The sequence below is a fragment of the Ptychodera flava genome, chromosome 15, assembly GCF_041260155.1.
Source record: "Ptychodera flava strain L36383 chromosome 15, AS_Pfla_20210202, whole genome shotgun sequence".
In the NCBI taxonomy this organism is placed as follows: Eukaryota; Metazoa; Hemichordata; class Enteropneusta; family Ptychoderidae; genus Ptychodera; species Ptychodera flava.
The window spans coordinates 18,040,055-18,054,735 of NC_091942.1; the positions used below are offsets into that span (position 1 = coordinate 18,040,055).

General features: G+C 40.7%; 1 protein-coding gene across 2 annotated transcripts; it reads left to right on the plus strand.

Moving 5' to 3' along the window:
* The first annotated feature begins 2,173 nt into the window (after nucleotides 1–2,173).
* LOC139151392 (uncharacterized) lies at nucleotides 2,174–12,358 on the plus strand. 2 transcript variants are annotated; one of them, XM_070724165.1, is made up of 2 exons: nucleotides 2,174–2,459; nucleotides 8,697–12,358. In XM_070724165.1, exon 2 carries the CDS (start codon nucleotides 8,772–8,774, stop codon nucleotides 9,873–9,875), a length of 1,104 nt encoding a protein of 367 aa, XP_070580266.1. In that variant the 5' UTR covers nucleotides 2,174–2,459; nucleotides 8,697–8,771; the 3' UTR covers nucleotides 9,876–12,358. The 2 variants fall into 2 exon arrangements, with proteins under 2 accessions (XP_070580266.1, XP_070580267.1); XM_070724166.1 differs by having other exon boundaries at nucleotides 2,174–2,454.
* Nucleotides 12,359–14,681: the final 2,323 nt, after the last annotated feature.

Here is a 14,681-nt window from a genome sequence, read left to right on the forward strand (position 1 = left end):
GTGAACTTTTAATTGTTCATCTTCACAGAAAAATTAAGTTGGGATTACAGAGTTTTTGATTAAGGAAACATGTCACCAAAATACCGGTATTTCATATATTCAAGATGGTCGCCAAGTTTTATGTGATGCTCAAATTATTTTTACTTTGGCTCAGACAGGGAGGCGAAAGTCTGATTTCGTCGACAGGTATCAAAATTTAATTGCATAATAAATATATGGTTTTGATTTTAGAGTTTTGAAAATCTATCCCCACCGTGCATCCTACCGTGTCGGTGTGGCGCCCCTATCTAAGCCAACATAAAATATTACAATAAATAAATTTAAGCAGTTGAAATTGTAAGACTTAAACTTTTGCTAACTTTCCGTAATGAAACTTAAAGTTACTTCTTTTCCGAATAAGGATTCTGAATAAAAGGGGTCACGGTGCAAACTTTGATACTGCAGAAACAATATAACTAACATTTATTTAACTAATATTACTGACATTTGAAATTCAAAATGGCCGCCATCCCCGAGAAAAATCAAATTTTTGATTTTCACAAAAATAAGCCGGTGAAAACATGGTTTTACTTCATAGCTTCAAAATGAGAGGCCCTACAAGCTGTAGACTAAAAACGTGCTGTAAATGTTTGAGAGTCCGAATATCTGTCCTCGAGGCCCATTCTACCTGACATGCCATTCTGACATTAGTCAGTGGCATCACATCCACCGTGTCACTGCTACTTTGAAACAATAAATTGCAGTTTGTTTGTAACTAAAAAGGTCAATTGGAGAAACCATTCGTTTGTTGTTTTCGTTGAGTATGCAAACATATATCACAAACTTTTACAAAACTGTCGTACACGGGCTTGGTATATTCGATGCATCCATCCTAAAATTTATGTAGACCCTCAAATTTATCCAGACATCATATTTCTCAATGACTGGACTCGAAAATGCAACTAAAACTGACATTTTCAAAACGATGTCGAAAGATTACACTGTTTGGATTTTAGAAAGTAACCCGGAACCAAGAATTTCAGAAATTACATGTGTATGCTAATACAAAACCCGCGTTTTCAATCGCTGAACCGTGTCAATGGGAAGAAAAATATGTAGGGCCGGAAACTTTAAGAGCGAATATTTTTGATTTTAGATTCTTGTGATTTCGAAGAAGTGTTAAGGATGTACGTCTACTATATAATATATCAATTGGAACATCATCTTGTGCATCTTCTCTAGCCCACCTCACACCTAGACTGTGCCGTGCCGACCTGTGGCCAAGAATTGTGGATCGGACGACGACATGATGACGCGATCCGCAATCCTCAGCATATACAACTTTAAATTCTGCTGTCATCTTTCAGTGGTCTTGCCTTTCTGTGTCATGGACGGTTGATGAGCTGATACGTGTACCACATATCGGCGTGTATGTCTGCATCTTCTGTGGAAGGCCAGAGAAAAACAAATATTGTTCCCCTGTTTTTCTTGGCAAAGCTACAGAGGCGGCGAGCGAATGTATTTTAACGAACTCGCAAAACCTGTTCCCTATTTGTTAGGTGCTAATTTTGACCTTGATTATGCGCCATAAACGTCGATAAAACAAATTCTGAGCATTTCCAAATGCTCCTAGGAGAAAAAAAATTGTTAACATATGCACAACAACGATGTCCTATATTTGGCGAGACTGTAAAAAAAAGAGGTGGACCATTTGATATCCTGGGGGTTTTGAAGTGAGAGAGGGAGATTACAAGAACCTGCTTTTTCAAAAATAAAATCCAGCTATAGAAAGCGGGGGGAAAAGTTTGTATGTAGCCATGTATGGAGTAAAAAAACAATAATCCCACAGTTACCTTCTCTGATTCGGGCGCTCCATTTTCACAACATCTGATTTCAGAATATTTTTTTTTCAGCATACTTTTATGCTTTCTAGTCTAGGAATATTTTCAGTGAGAAGGAAGAAAAAAAATTCTCCGAGAGGACAATACAATAAAGTTGCTGTAATTGTTAAAGTTGAAAAAAAAATTCGGGATAGAGCGAAAGAAAAAAGGTAACGCTGTCGTGCCAATCTTCCAAGCCCCCTCCCAGGATATCAGATTGTCAACCCCTGATCAGATTGCATGGGCCCCATGACCAGATGATGACGATCACGGTGGCATATGCATGTCGCCCTCATAATAAAGAGTGGCAAATAGATCAATTTCCTTCGTCTACACTAAACGCAGTATCAGCACAACGAAGACCTGCATCCCGGCCCGGTTTTCATCTAATCAAAGAGTGTGTGTTCTCCTGGCACAGAGAGTTCACAATTGTTTCTGTTGAAGTTGCACGTAGCGGAAAAAGCGTGATTTTGTTTTGTCTCACACGAATTAGTATCCAAGGAATGGTGGTTCGTGAGTCGATTACGCCCAACCAATCACCCTTTTTTGCACGGATAATCGAAGGTTTTTACTTATCTTCGATCTCGGCATCACGGTAAGGTAAGACCGTCATTTCTCTTTAAGATAAACCTTTATAGTTGTTGAATTCCACGACATCGCAGCGAAGACGCTCTGTTATTACCAAACATGGCAAGGTTTCCTACGTTGCATGCAAGTGCTTGTCGGCTGGCACCTGCTGGCAGTCGTTTGAAACAATGGAAGCCATATTGAAAATTGCCCGTGAAGATTACGTAATCGGTTCAACGCCATTTCGGTGTGGATATGGTGATCGATATGCAAATCACATGCATTCCCGGGCCCGGTGCAGTGAAAGTTACTCGCAGTGTGCCAGCTCTAATCAAAAGCTATCTCGACCAGTCTTCCTAGCTCTCTTACAATCAAACAGTCAGACCATGGAGGTAGTAAAGACTCCATGGTCAACACTGTGGAAAAAGCTATTTCAGTTCAAAACTGAGCGAAAAGGCTAGGTAATCGATGATTTGTGCTGCCGTTATAGATTTTAAACGGGTAACTCTCGGTAAATGTGTGCGTGTGCGTTTGTATCTTTCGGAACGCTCCAAGTACGTAGGCTCTATTTGGTGTTTTTTCGCGCTGAACAATCAACGCTACGTAAAAAGTAAACAACGTATAAATAACAACTCATTTCTAATTTGCATAAACGTCAATCACGCAGATTCAAACTGAACATTATACCGGCGATAATAGCGGCGAATATTTTATCCTTTCCTGGTTCCAGACGTAATTTCAAATTTCATTTCGTCAGAAATTAAGTATGTTGTGCTCAAAACACTTATGCACATATCCCTCAATTTCAAATACAAAAAAGTAATCGGTAGATTTCTAAATTAACGGTTTTTATCGACGACGTCCAGAGCATACCGAGTACGTTTGAATATCACACCATTATGACCATTCTCGTAGGTTCTCGCGCTTTCATACGGGAGTTGTGGCTTTAAATTACGAGTCCCGACATGCAATTATTTTGTCTGTCAAAAATGTGAAAGGTAAGCTTATTATCGGAACGTGTGTAATTAAGATCTGTGACGATTGAAGCAATACCTGAGCAGCCTCCTTCAGAATCAACCTCACATACACCAGAGTTTGTTGGTAGTCTGAGTCAACAGTATTTCAACATTCTTCACTAATGAAGGACAAACGATTTGTTCGAAACATGTCTGTTTTGCTAATTCAAAGTGGAAGGAGAGAACTTTTCTGTACTTCATTCTCCATGGAGTTGATCAAGAAACCGTAAGCTTTGAACTATAATTTGATAATTTGCCCCCAGTTCTATGGTCTGTCCGCTCCCCGCAAGAGTTCAAGTTCCCCACTGCCTCCCTATGGGTCCATAGCTGTGGTGTTTTCAGACGGGTTTCCGCATTTTACGGGCTGGTTTTGACTCTTACGACCCGGGGTTAAAAGTCGTGAAAGCCAAAACCAGCCTGTAAAAGGCAGGAATCCCGTCTGAAAACACCACAGCTATGGACCCATAGCTACCCACTTCCCTCTCCCCACCACTGAAAGTTGCCCATTGTATTGCCCCAATGCACTAGACTAGTAGATGTACATATTCCAACATGTTGGCCAACTTTTCATTAATGCAACTAGTGTGTGTTCCTTTTCTGCATGGATGAAATGTACACCTGCTTTTAGTGTCAAGCTTTAAGCTTACAGCACTGTTACACTTTCTTATCATTTCAACCTTTGGACATTGCTCCTCGCGAAGTCAGACACTTACACAATCTTCCCCGGAGTTTGCATTCCCCTCCCTCTACCTAATTCCGGTATACACTGTCAGAAATTTTCTCCCTGCCTAATACTGTAAAAACTCAGAGCTGAAATATTTTCCCCGCCCACTGTGAAAATTCACTTTTTCTCCCCGCTGGAAATCTGCGCAAGAACATCTTGTTGCACGAACAGCTTCGTTGGCTGCACCTGACTATAGTCCGGAGAAAAAATGCGAAAACAACTTGCAGCCATGCTGTTGTTTTTGTGAATGTATGATGGTTGGCAAAATAAAGAGTAGACGGTTTGTCAAATATAAATACCATGCAAAATTCTGGAAAACAGTCGTCGAATTTTTATGACGCAAAAATGCATGTTGGTGAGAATGCATGCTTTCTGATCGGCAAGGTCAGAAAGGTCATCGTCAGTGAGAGGTCAACATTATGCTGGCGGGTCATCGTTTGAAATCGGTGGGGTTATCTGTCGGTCACGATCAACACAGTAACGCTTCTGTTACTCTAATATTCTAATTCTGCTAACATTTTTGCACAGTTCCACAGCACCTAGACATAACAACACTCACCAAATATGAAATATTATATCTATTCTCTCAAACACTTTCTTGTCAAGGCGCACCGTGACGTGAATGACAAGGCTATTGTCTAGCCCAGGACAAAGACTGCAGTTATTGTAACGCTAGGGATTCGAACGTTAATTTTAAGATTGTATCCCCATGTGAAATTGAATACCATGACCACACAGTCTGAGTCTAAACTTTTCGTTATTCGGCAGAAAAAAATCCAATCAAGTTTACCGAGTCGCTCGACCCAGGATGTTAACTACATGTAAACAACGGACATTTGATTGTATTCTATTCTTGTCAACAGCGCCCAATGGCTGCTTGTTGATAAGAAAAAACGCTTGATAAAAATACAAATCAACATAAAGTACGACAGAAAAAAACAAGTGCAAGATACAAAATAAAAAATACACTAAAATCACATAGACAAGGATAAAAAGCTACATTTCGAGTCGCTTGACTCGAAACTTGAGAACCCTAGAAATGTCAGTAGAACTGCAGCTGTACAGATTGAAAAGACAACACGATTGGAACTGATTTGGGGAGGATGGGATAGTTTAGTAATGTCGGTTTAATCAACAAATTTAAGCTCACCTACTTTGAATTCCTGTTTTTGCAATTCCCTTCTTTTTATGGGCATTTGTAATACTGCAAGTTTCAGCAATATGACACCTAACACGTGGTAAATTCTAACAATTAAAAGATCCTGTTCTCCCAAATTAGTCCCAATCGCATTAGACGGGAAATTGGTACAACATATGGCACGTGAATTAAACCTCTTTTCCTTGCACTCAAACAAATAATATTGAGACTATGTGAAAAGTGAGACACAGTCTGTTCAATGAAGATATGGTAATTCAAAAAGACATCACTTCGTCAACGGGTACGAGTGATGTGTCATCAGTGATTTTTGCAAGATCTTAACGTTTAATATAGTAACACAGGCCTGAACCTTGTTGAAGATAATTCACCATGAGCAAAGTTTAGAGGGGCGTGTCGCAGTAAGTATCGCAAAATCCCTGAGCATGCACTTCCTAGAGTGTTGCTTGGCATGTGGCATAGCAGAGAGTGGCCACCACAATTGAACGACTGTGTTCTTACATTGAAAAACAACATTTTGAAGATGACAGGAAAATAATTGTTCTTTACTCGTTGATTTTCATAGGTTTTTTGGCTTCGATTTAGTTCTTTTTAAGTGTTTACTATCAAGAATCTGACTCTATATCATTACCGTGACCGACATTAAAGGGCAGTGGTCGTCGCGCTGCGCATGCTCCTGAGGGGGTCCCCCTGTTGAAAACATATGCAAGAATGCCGCACAAGGTTACGGCTCGACAAGAAAAAAATGATTACTATTTGAAATCCTTTGAATACGAGAAAATGAACCGCGCCTAATAATTTTACCTATCGAATCGAAATGAGAACTTTGAAATCTCATACCAGACTCATTAGATGTGAAGTCGTTATAAAGCTCGGGTATTACTACCATATTTGAGGTCAAATTTTCTGAGTTCTCTACGTCGACAAAGTCACATGTTATTGTGAGTCATTTGGTGTCACAGATACAGTGGTCTAACCGACATCGACAGTGCGCTGTGTCTACCTTTTCCCCTTTTATTTCTGTTTTCCCCACCACATTATTGATCCCGGCATAATCTTTCTTCAAATTTACGCAGTTTACACGCTTCCCTTTCAATGTTTCTTGTCGAGAAAATTATTTTCAAACAATCAGACTTACTGACATCGACAGATTGCGTATTTCACTGACAATTGCTCCGTTCCCGGATCTTAGGACTGGACCGTTTGATATCCTAGGGTTGTCCGGAAGATTTTCGGAAAGAAAATGATTCCCAGCAAATGTGACAAAAAGTGGGGAGTGGAAAAAAATGTACAATGGATCAAATAAAAAAATAATGCTACCTAATCAATCTTCCAGACCCCCAGCATATCAAATGGTCCATCCCTTTTAATTTTTGATTTCGAGGTGATTTGCATTCCAACTTCAATATCTTACGGCTGTTCACTTACATCTGTTTCATTCCGCGCTCTCTCAAACGGCTGATTCGGACAAGATTCTCCCACCGACATCAGGTGAAACACTTTTTAAGTTACCGTAACTATAGACGGACATAAAGTTGGCGTCATCCTCAGAATGAGAATCGGATTAAGCTTCGCGTGAACTGCAATATAACACGTTTACAAATTACGTGAAAACAGCTGTCTTCACGTAAATACGCGACGCCGGCTCCGTATACGTCGAGAACGTGTGACACCCATGATATTTGATATGCCATTCCAGCCAGCTCAGTGCAGTGCGCGATGCTACCGGTTGCCGCTTCTCACGTACAATTGGCGGCGCGCACCACACCGGGGAATCGCGCAACCGCGCAGCCTAGATGAAACACTGAAAAATTGGAACTCATTGGGAAAGAATGTGTGTGGTATTGTGAATGTGTCGTCGTAGGCAGACAGTAAATGCAGGGAATTATAAAATGTTATCATAGTCATAGGCCACAGAATCTTTTAATCGATTTAATTTTAATCGATTCATGAAAAGGGCAAAAGTTAAAGTGCATCTCTGACGTTTGCTAGCGTTGTAAACGTATAATTATCCCGCGGTAATTATCCCATCGGACACAGTGGGGAATAATAGGAACTGACGCCGATGAAGCCGACGCTGTAGCGTCATAGTCAGAATCGTTTCGCCTGACCCCTGAGAATTAAAAATTGGGATGTACAATAGCATGATGCTACCAATGTCATGCTCTTGTTCGGTGATCGAAATGACTGATTTAGCTTTGAAGTCACGCAACGTATTGCCTGTCATAGTAAGGAAGGGCCCCCCATTATGGACCAATTTGCCTCGACAGTTGAAATCAAATACGTACAACATTTCTGAAGTCTTTAGCTCCATAATCAGTAACTTTTTGATGTATTTCCAGTGTGTTGTTCTGCCAATAAAAATACAATATCTTCCTTTATTCCTGTATACTTCGATATATATATATATATATATATATATATATATAATATATATATATATATATATATATATATATGTACGTATGTATATATATATATATATATAATGTGTGTGTGTCTGTGTCTGTGTCTGTGTCTGTGTCTGTGTGCCTGTGTCTGTGTCTGTGTGTCTGTGTAAGCGTATGTATGCATGTATGTATGTATCCACTATTATTGTCAATTCCTTACTGTTAGTATGTAGTTAGAATGTCAGCGACTACATCGCACATTGTAAACAACGGTACTACGCATTATCCGCAAGACGAATATTACTCCGTATTTAACATACTTCAAAGAGAAGGAGAGAGTGTGTTTGATTTAAAACGAACAAAAATAATGAAAATATTATCAAAAATTACGGTTCTTGTCCTATAAATGATGCCATGACTTTCGATGTCCCGTCTTTCGCACGCTTGCCATGTGTTGAACAAATAGTGTACATCACGAAATCAAAATCCAGGGACTTTGAAATTGAAATCATGGTATTTGCCGTCGCCACCAGTCAAATTAAGTAGACAGAGATGTCTACTGAAGGTATCGCACAAGCGCGCTTGTCGGTCTATCTATCATAATTTCCCTGTGAGCAATAAAGCTAAAAAATACGAGTCTACCAGTGAAATGATTAATACGATGACGAGGACTATGATGATGATAATAGTCTTCGTTATTGTCAGTCGTCTAGATTGTTTCCCTCCTCCTGTGACTGTGTTCTAGGTGATGTTACATCGCCAGAGGCAAATCTTGTCAAGCTGCTGCATATTGTTTTGTGACACAAAAAGACATCCGTAATATGAGTTAATGAGAGAGAGAGAGAGAGAGAGAGAGAGAGAGAGAGAGAGAGAGAGAGAGAGAGATTTTCTGTAAACAAGTGATGTAAACCGGTGAATTTTATATTTTAACTCTCAAGACATAATTCACATTAAGTCTAACAAGAGTTTATGTATTTGTTTCAGATCGGAATATAGAAGGTACAACGTGTTAAACTCTTGCCAGAAAAAACTATCAAAGCACGTGACGACTGGGAAAGAATGACCGAGTTCGTGAATGGGTCCAGAATTCTGAAATGCAGACATCCATTTTTTTCGGCCATAGGGTTTTGTATAGTACTGGCGATTTTGATTCTTTACAACCAGCCGATGGTCCTCAGCATTCTTGGCCATGACTACCAGCAACCTCCCGATCTGAACTGGCTTCGGGAACATATAAGGACGACCTCCGAAGGATCTCGACGTGATGCAAGTGTTGGCGAGTCGGGCGATTTGACCCGCCGTGAGTGTATGGAATTGCTGAACCTGTACCAACAGCAACGGAGGGGCGGACGGAGTTGGTCATTTTGCGCGGACGACTTCGCAATTCTCCGCAAGTGCATGAGGTCGCCTGAGCTCGGCGCCACACCGCTGCCAAACTTCTTTCTGAGGAATGCCACGACGACTATTGTCGATCCGCTCTATTCGGAGGCCTCGGTAGCCTTCGTGCATCTGCCGAAAAGCGGAGGTACGTCAGTGGAGGAGTTCCTGTTTCCCATCGTCGGCCAACAGGGATTTCTCTTCGGTACCCAGATTGGTATCTCACACTGCAGCGAATTTACTAAAGCTGCGCACATCCTTTCAAAGTCAAAGAACCAACTGTTTCTGTACTCCAAACGAAGTTACGGGCTTCACGAATTTGCGCCAAAGGACAAGCCCTTCATGTATGTGACCTGGTTGAGAGAACCAGTCGATCGAATCGTTTCAGCGTATTACTACATCAAGAAAACACGTCCCACGTTCCACACCATGTACATGAAGTACGTAGCAAAGAGCAGGAACTTGACAGAGTGTTTACAAAGAATCGGAACGATCACTTCCCGGAGTTCGACAACTACTTCGTCAGACTTCTGCAGTTCGGTACATTCCCGGATGTGGATGCAGCGTTCGAGGACTGTTGCGGGAGTGCTGGCGAACTGTCGGCGGTGCCAGCAGTTGGCGAGAAGCACTACCTCATTGCCAGGGAGAATCTCCGCAACAACCTGGCCTTCGTCGGCCTCCTGGAAGAGTTCAAGCTCTCCCAAGACATGCTTGGATACGTCCTCGGCAAACCGGCTCTCAGGACGGACGTACAGGTCAATACCAACCCCCACAAAACAGTATTGACTGACTTCGAGCGCAGGGAGATTGAGCGCATGAATTACTGGGACATAAAATTGTACCAAGATGCAAAGGAAATCTTTGAACAACAAAAGGAAAGATATCAGGAAATACTGAAGGAATTTGGAATTTAAATCACTTTCCTGGAGATATGACAATAAGAAGCTTTACATTTGCATTTTTGCCAATTATGTTATAATTCAACGATTTCTTTTTACTGCTAGCTGCAACATTAGTTGGTTATTTAAAAAAGGTAAAACGCGCGACGGGGGACAGATATTCCGACTCTCAAAACTTTTACAATTCTTTTCTGATATACCACTTGTTGGGGTTCATTTTAAAGGTATTGGTGTAAGAAAACTTTTCACTGGCTTAGTTTTTTTGAAATTTGAATTTTTTCACCCCATAGAGTCAACTCAGGGATGGCGGCCATTTTGAATTTCAAATGCAGGTAAATCTTGGGTTATTATTTCTCTAGTACTAAATTTGCACTGTGACCCCCAATTTTTAGCGACGAAGTTACGTAACTGAGGAAGCTTATAGAGTTGGGAGAAGCAAAGTTGACGTCACTTCCATCAACAACTTCCGTAAAACTATTTTGTCACACCACGTGATCAGTGTTATCTAACGACTACAGCGTACCATTCACGCTGCGCACTCACTATCAGCGAAATAGTATCCTGTTGGATTGACATTATAATTGAACTTAGAGCGTACGTGTGAGTGTATTGGCTTACATGAAAATGCGATAGACAATGATGCATTTACGTTAGAACGTCCATGCTCGATCAAATTGTTTTTGTTCTGCCGGTGTAAATTACGAGATTGGTGGATGTGGATGGACATCTTGCGTGCGTTTGGTCTTTGTCTGACATGCCTGTCGTTTCGATCTCCTTTTTACTGTGCAGGGGAGAATGAATTACGTTCCTCATGGTTTCAAATATGTATAAAAAAAATACGAAGTTTTGAGTGGATTTACGATTTCGTTTGCAAAATTACGAGCGAAAATTTCAGCTTCCCATTTCATCGCGCGCGCGACCGTGCAAGAAACCTCAGTCTCCTACTACCTCCATGATCACATGTTGTACTAGCCTTGCGTACGATGCTGTGTGTTCCGCTACAGCTAATCGCCCCGCTCACCACAGCCCTGCAAAGACCCGTACGTAGGGTCGGTGACTTCAAATCCATTTTGGGACTTGACGTAAAAAGCCAAATTACTGCCGAAATTCAGCATTCTTGGGCCCAAGTCGTATCCCAGCCTACCTCAGCTACTCGATCGCTTCCAAAAATGCCAGTCTTTTATTCACTTCTCGTAAATAACCGTCGATGTCGGCAACTCTCTCGCTAGCCCTGCGTACGATGCTGTGTGCTAGACTGGCATTTTTGGAAGCGATCGAGTAGCTGAGGTAGGCTGGGATACGACTTGGGCCCAAGAACGCTGAATTTCGGCAGTAATTTGGCTTTTTACGTCAAGTCCCAAAATGGATTTGAAGTCACCGACCCTACGTACGGGTCTTTGCAGGGCTGTGGTGAGCGGGGCGATTAGCTGTCACAGCATCGTACGCAGGGCTAATGTTGTACCACACGAACATGAAAGGCCTCTGAAACACTCAGTGTGTAAGCGTGTGGAAATTTTCGTAGTGTTTTTTCTCATTTAATTTGGCAAATTATCAGCAAAAAACTCAATAATTCAAGGTAACCCTTTCTTCTCAATCGCTTCCTGGAGTTTCAAAGTCATACCAACGAAAATGAGTGAAAAATTTCGGTGCAAAAATCGATTATTTAAATCGTGCATCGGCAAGAGTAGAAACTGAGAGTATCCGTACAGAAATAGCCCATGATTCGAGCTTGGTTTTCGTGTTTTTCGTTTGAATTTTGGCCAAATAGTCGCTTTTTAGCGGGTTTTGAAATTTTTAAAGCATATAAAAACATTAAAATGACTTTTCATTAACAAACGAAATAAAAATATTAGAAATTCAGTTATTTATCTACAAAATAAAAATATTTTTGGCAAGTGAATCATGCAGCTAAAAAGTGATCAATGTTTTGGACGAGTAGTGTGAGCGATTTTCGTGGGGATTCCCCGACCGTTGGTTCATTGCTGTGGCGCTCGAATACGCACTACGCAGTCAGTTTCTGTGAAACGGGATGAAATTTTCTTTCAGGCGAGGCGTTTCAAGTACTCTTGAGAAAAGTTACTTATTTATCAGTTGTTGTTTTACTGTTTCATGACACATGTTTTTGATTCAATCACCTGTTGACCTGAAAAAACAACGATATTTAGTACTCTTTTTCAACAGACTTTTTATAGTAAGTAGCCGCGGTAACAGCTGTCAAAATACTATCGTTTTCAAAGTACATTTTGAGTGAACTTTGTCGATGAACATTCTGAACCATCGTGTAATGTTATGCTTGTCATAGTATCTGCAATTGGAGAATTACTTCACATAGAATAATTTGTAAATGTAAATCAGTGCTGTTGAAGATTATTTAATTGTAAGGGTGTTGCCAAATCTTTTGTGTATACAAGTATGTCCGTTCTGAGATGAGCTGTATTGGCATCCAGGGCTCCCGCTATTCACCAATTCGCCAAATGCGAAAGAAGTTAAAAATGGCTACAAAAATTCCTGTTTGGCTAATGTAGTGGCTATTGAATTCTTACACCTCCTCAACAGAAAACTACACCTAACAATAAAATGTTGTGAGATGTTGAAACAGTTTACCCTCCTTCCTACGAAGTTGCAATGTATTGAAACACTTTACTCTCCTTTCTACAAAGTTACAAATTCCCTGGTACGTAAAACAAACACTGTTTTTGCTGTTCGATACTACAATACATCATGAACGTAACGTCCATGAATACACTGAGGCCTGTTTTGCCTCTGTAGTCCTTGGTCGTCCTTGAGTCTATCAAAAGTTTTACCTACTTTGCTGTATCAAAATTTGGCCTGCAACTACTCAGTTTGATAGTAAAAAACATTATTTCAAAGGAAACTTTCACAAATGGAGTCATAATACAAAGGAAAAGGAGAAAAACTGAGCTTATCTGAAAGGTCAAGTCTAGGTCATCTCATCATGTGATGTCATGCATGAAGACCCCCCTAATTACGCAATTATGGTTCACAAGAAACTACCTAGCGTGGTCAATAGGTGAAAGGTAATTTTGCTGCCTTCCAATTTAAATGGCATTTTGCTGCCTTCCAATTTAAGTGGCATTCAGCTTGATTGACTCCCATTCGGCCTACTTTCAAACTGCTATAACTTATACAAGAAATTATGTGATTCTGAATGATTTAATATTTTTGTAGATTCCACCAGTTTAATGATCTTGATGATATCAAAATATCAAATGAAAATATATCTGGGCTAAAACTTTTGAGACTGAATTTGTAAATTTACCAAGAATTTTCGGAAGCTAGAGGGGAAACAGACATAACAGTGTGATGGGCGGACCAGAAAGTCTATGGAAATCAAGCAGGTTGTTCTTACATGAACATTGCTGTTTGGTGTGTTGATTTGTAACACGTACACTATGCTAACATGTTTCAACACCCAAGGAAACATTTGCAACTTTATAGTCAATGCGACATACTAATAAAATTATTTTAATTTTGTATCGGAATATCACAAAACAATGTTGTGATCATCGCAGTCCAGCTGTTATGAGTAAGCATGTGTACTTGGCTGGACCGATCAAGTTTCTGCAAAAAATCATTTCACTGTCATTGACAAGCTAAAGTGACGTCTTTAATAAATGTGTCCAGTCAATATCCAAAGAAAATCAAGGCCATCAATGACACGAAGAAAGTTTGTCAGTCCCCACGGACGAAGTCTGGGGGACTTACAGATTGGGTCATGTCCGTCTGTCCGTGTGTGCGTGCGTACGTCCGTCCGTCCGTTCACGCAGACATCAGACTGAGACATGCCCTGGTCAATTTCTTTCAAACTTTGCACAAGGATAGTACCCTACCCCATACAGATGCACGTCGATTTCTTCACAATGCGATCAAATTGGCCGTGTTAGACTTGGAGGACTTTTTAGTTTACACCTCCATAGACTCCCATGTAAAAGGCAGTTCTCCAGAGACTCCCATGTATAAGTCAGTTCTCCATAGACGCCCATGTATAAGGCCAAGAAAAATAAAATTTAGTTTCTCATCGTATTCTGGTGCAAAAAGGATGCAGTGACACAGTTTTTTAGTCCCCACTGGATGAAGTCCAGGGGGCTTATAGATTGGGTCATGGTGTCCGGGTCATTGTGTCCGTTCGTCCATCCGTTCGTCCATCCTTTCACACAGATATCTCAGACATTTTGACAAAATGTCACGTGACATTGTAACCTTTGACCTCAAATATACGTATTTGTCCATAACTCAGTAACCACAAGTGCTACACCCTTCATTATGGTATGATGGGATGACGCGACATATTATACCTCATTAATTATGCACATATCTAATTTTGAGCGAGCCAATAGAGCTAGAGGTCTGATATTTGGTATATAGGGATAACTTAGCAATACAATTTTTTTTTGACAACATGTCACGTGACCTCAATGACCTTTGACCTCAAATATACATAATTGTCCATCAGTTCGTTACCACTCTAAATTTGGAGGGTCGTTTGCGCAATCGCAGATTGGATGACCTCGGTGAACTTTGATATGCGCATGCGTATTCAATCCCAGAATGCATCAAACAGATTACAGTGGGAATCTATGTACGTACGTGTTGCCTACGTTATCTGACGCGGAAATGGACGATGACCGGCCACAGTGCAGCCCACAGGTTATCGTAACGTTGCTTGGATAGT

Excerpts from the sequence above, each read along its gene's own strand:
- LOC139151392 (XM_070724165.1), top strand. The coding sequence starts at position 8,772 with ATGACCGAGTTCGTGAATGGGTCCAGAATTCTGAAATGCAGACATCCA.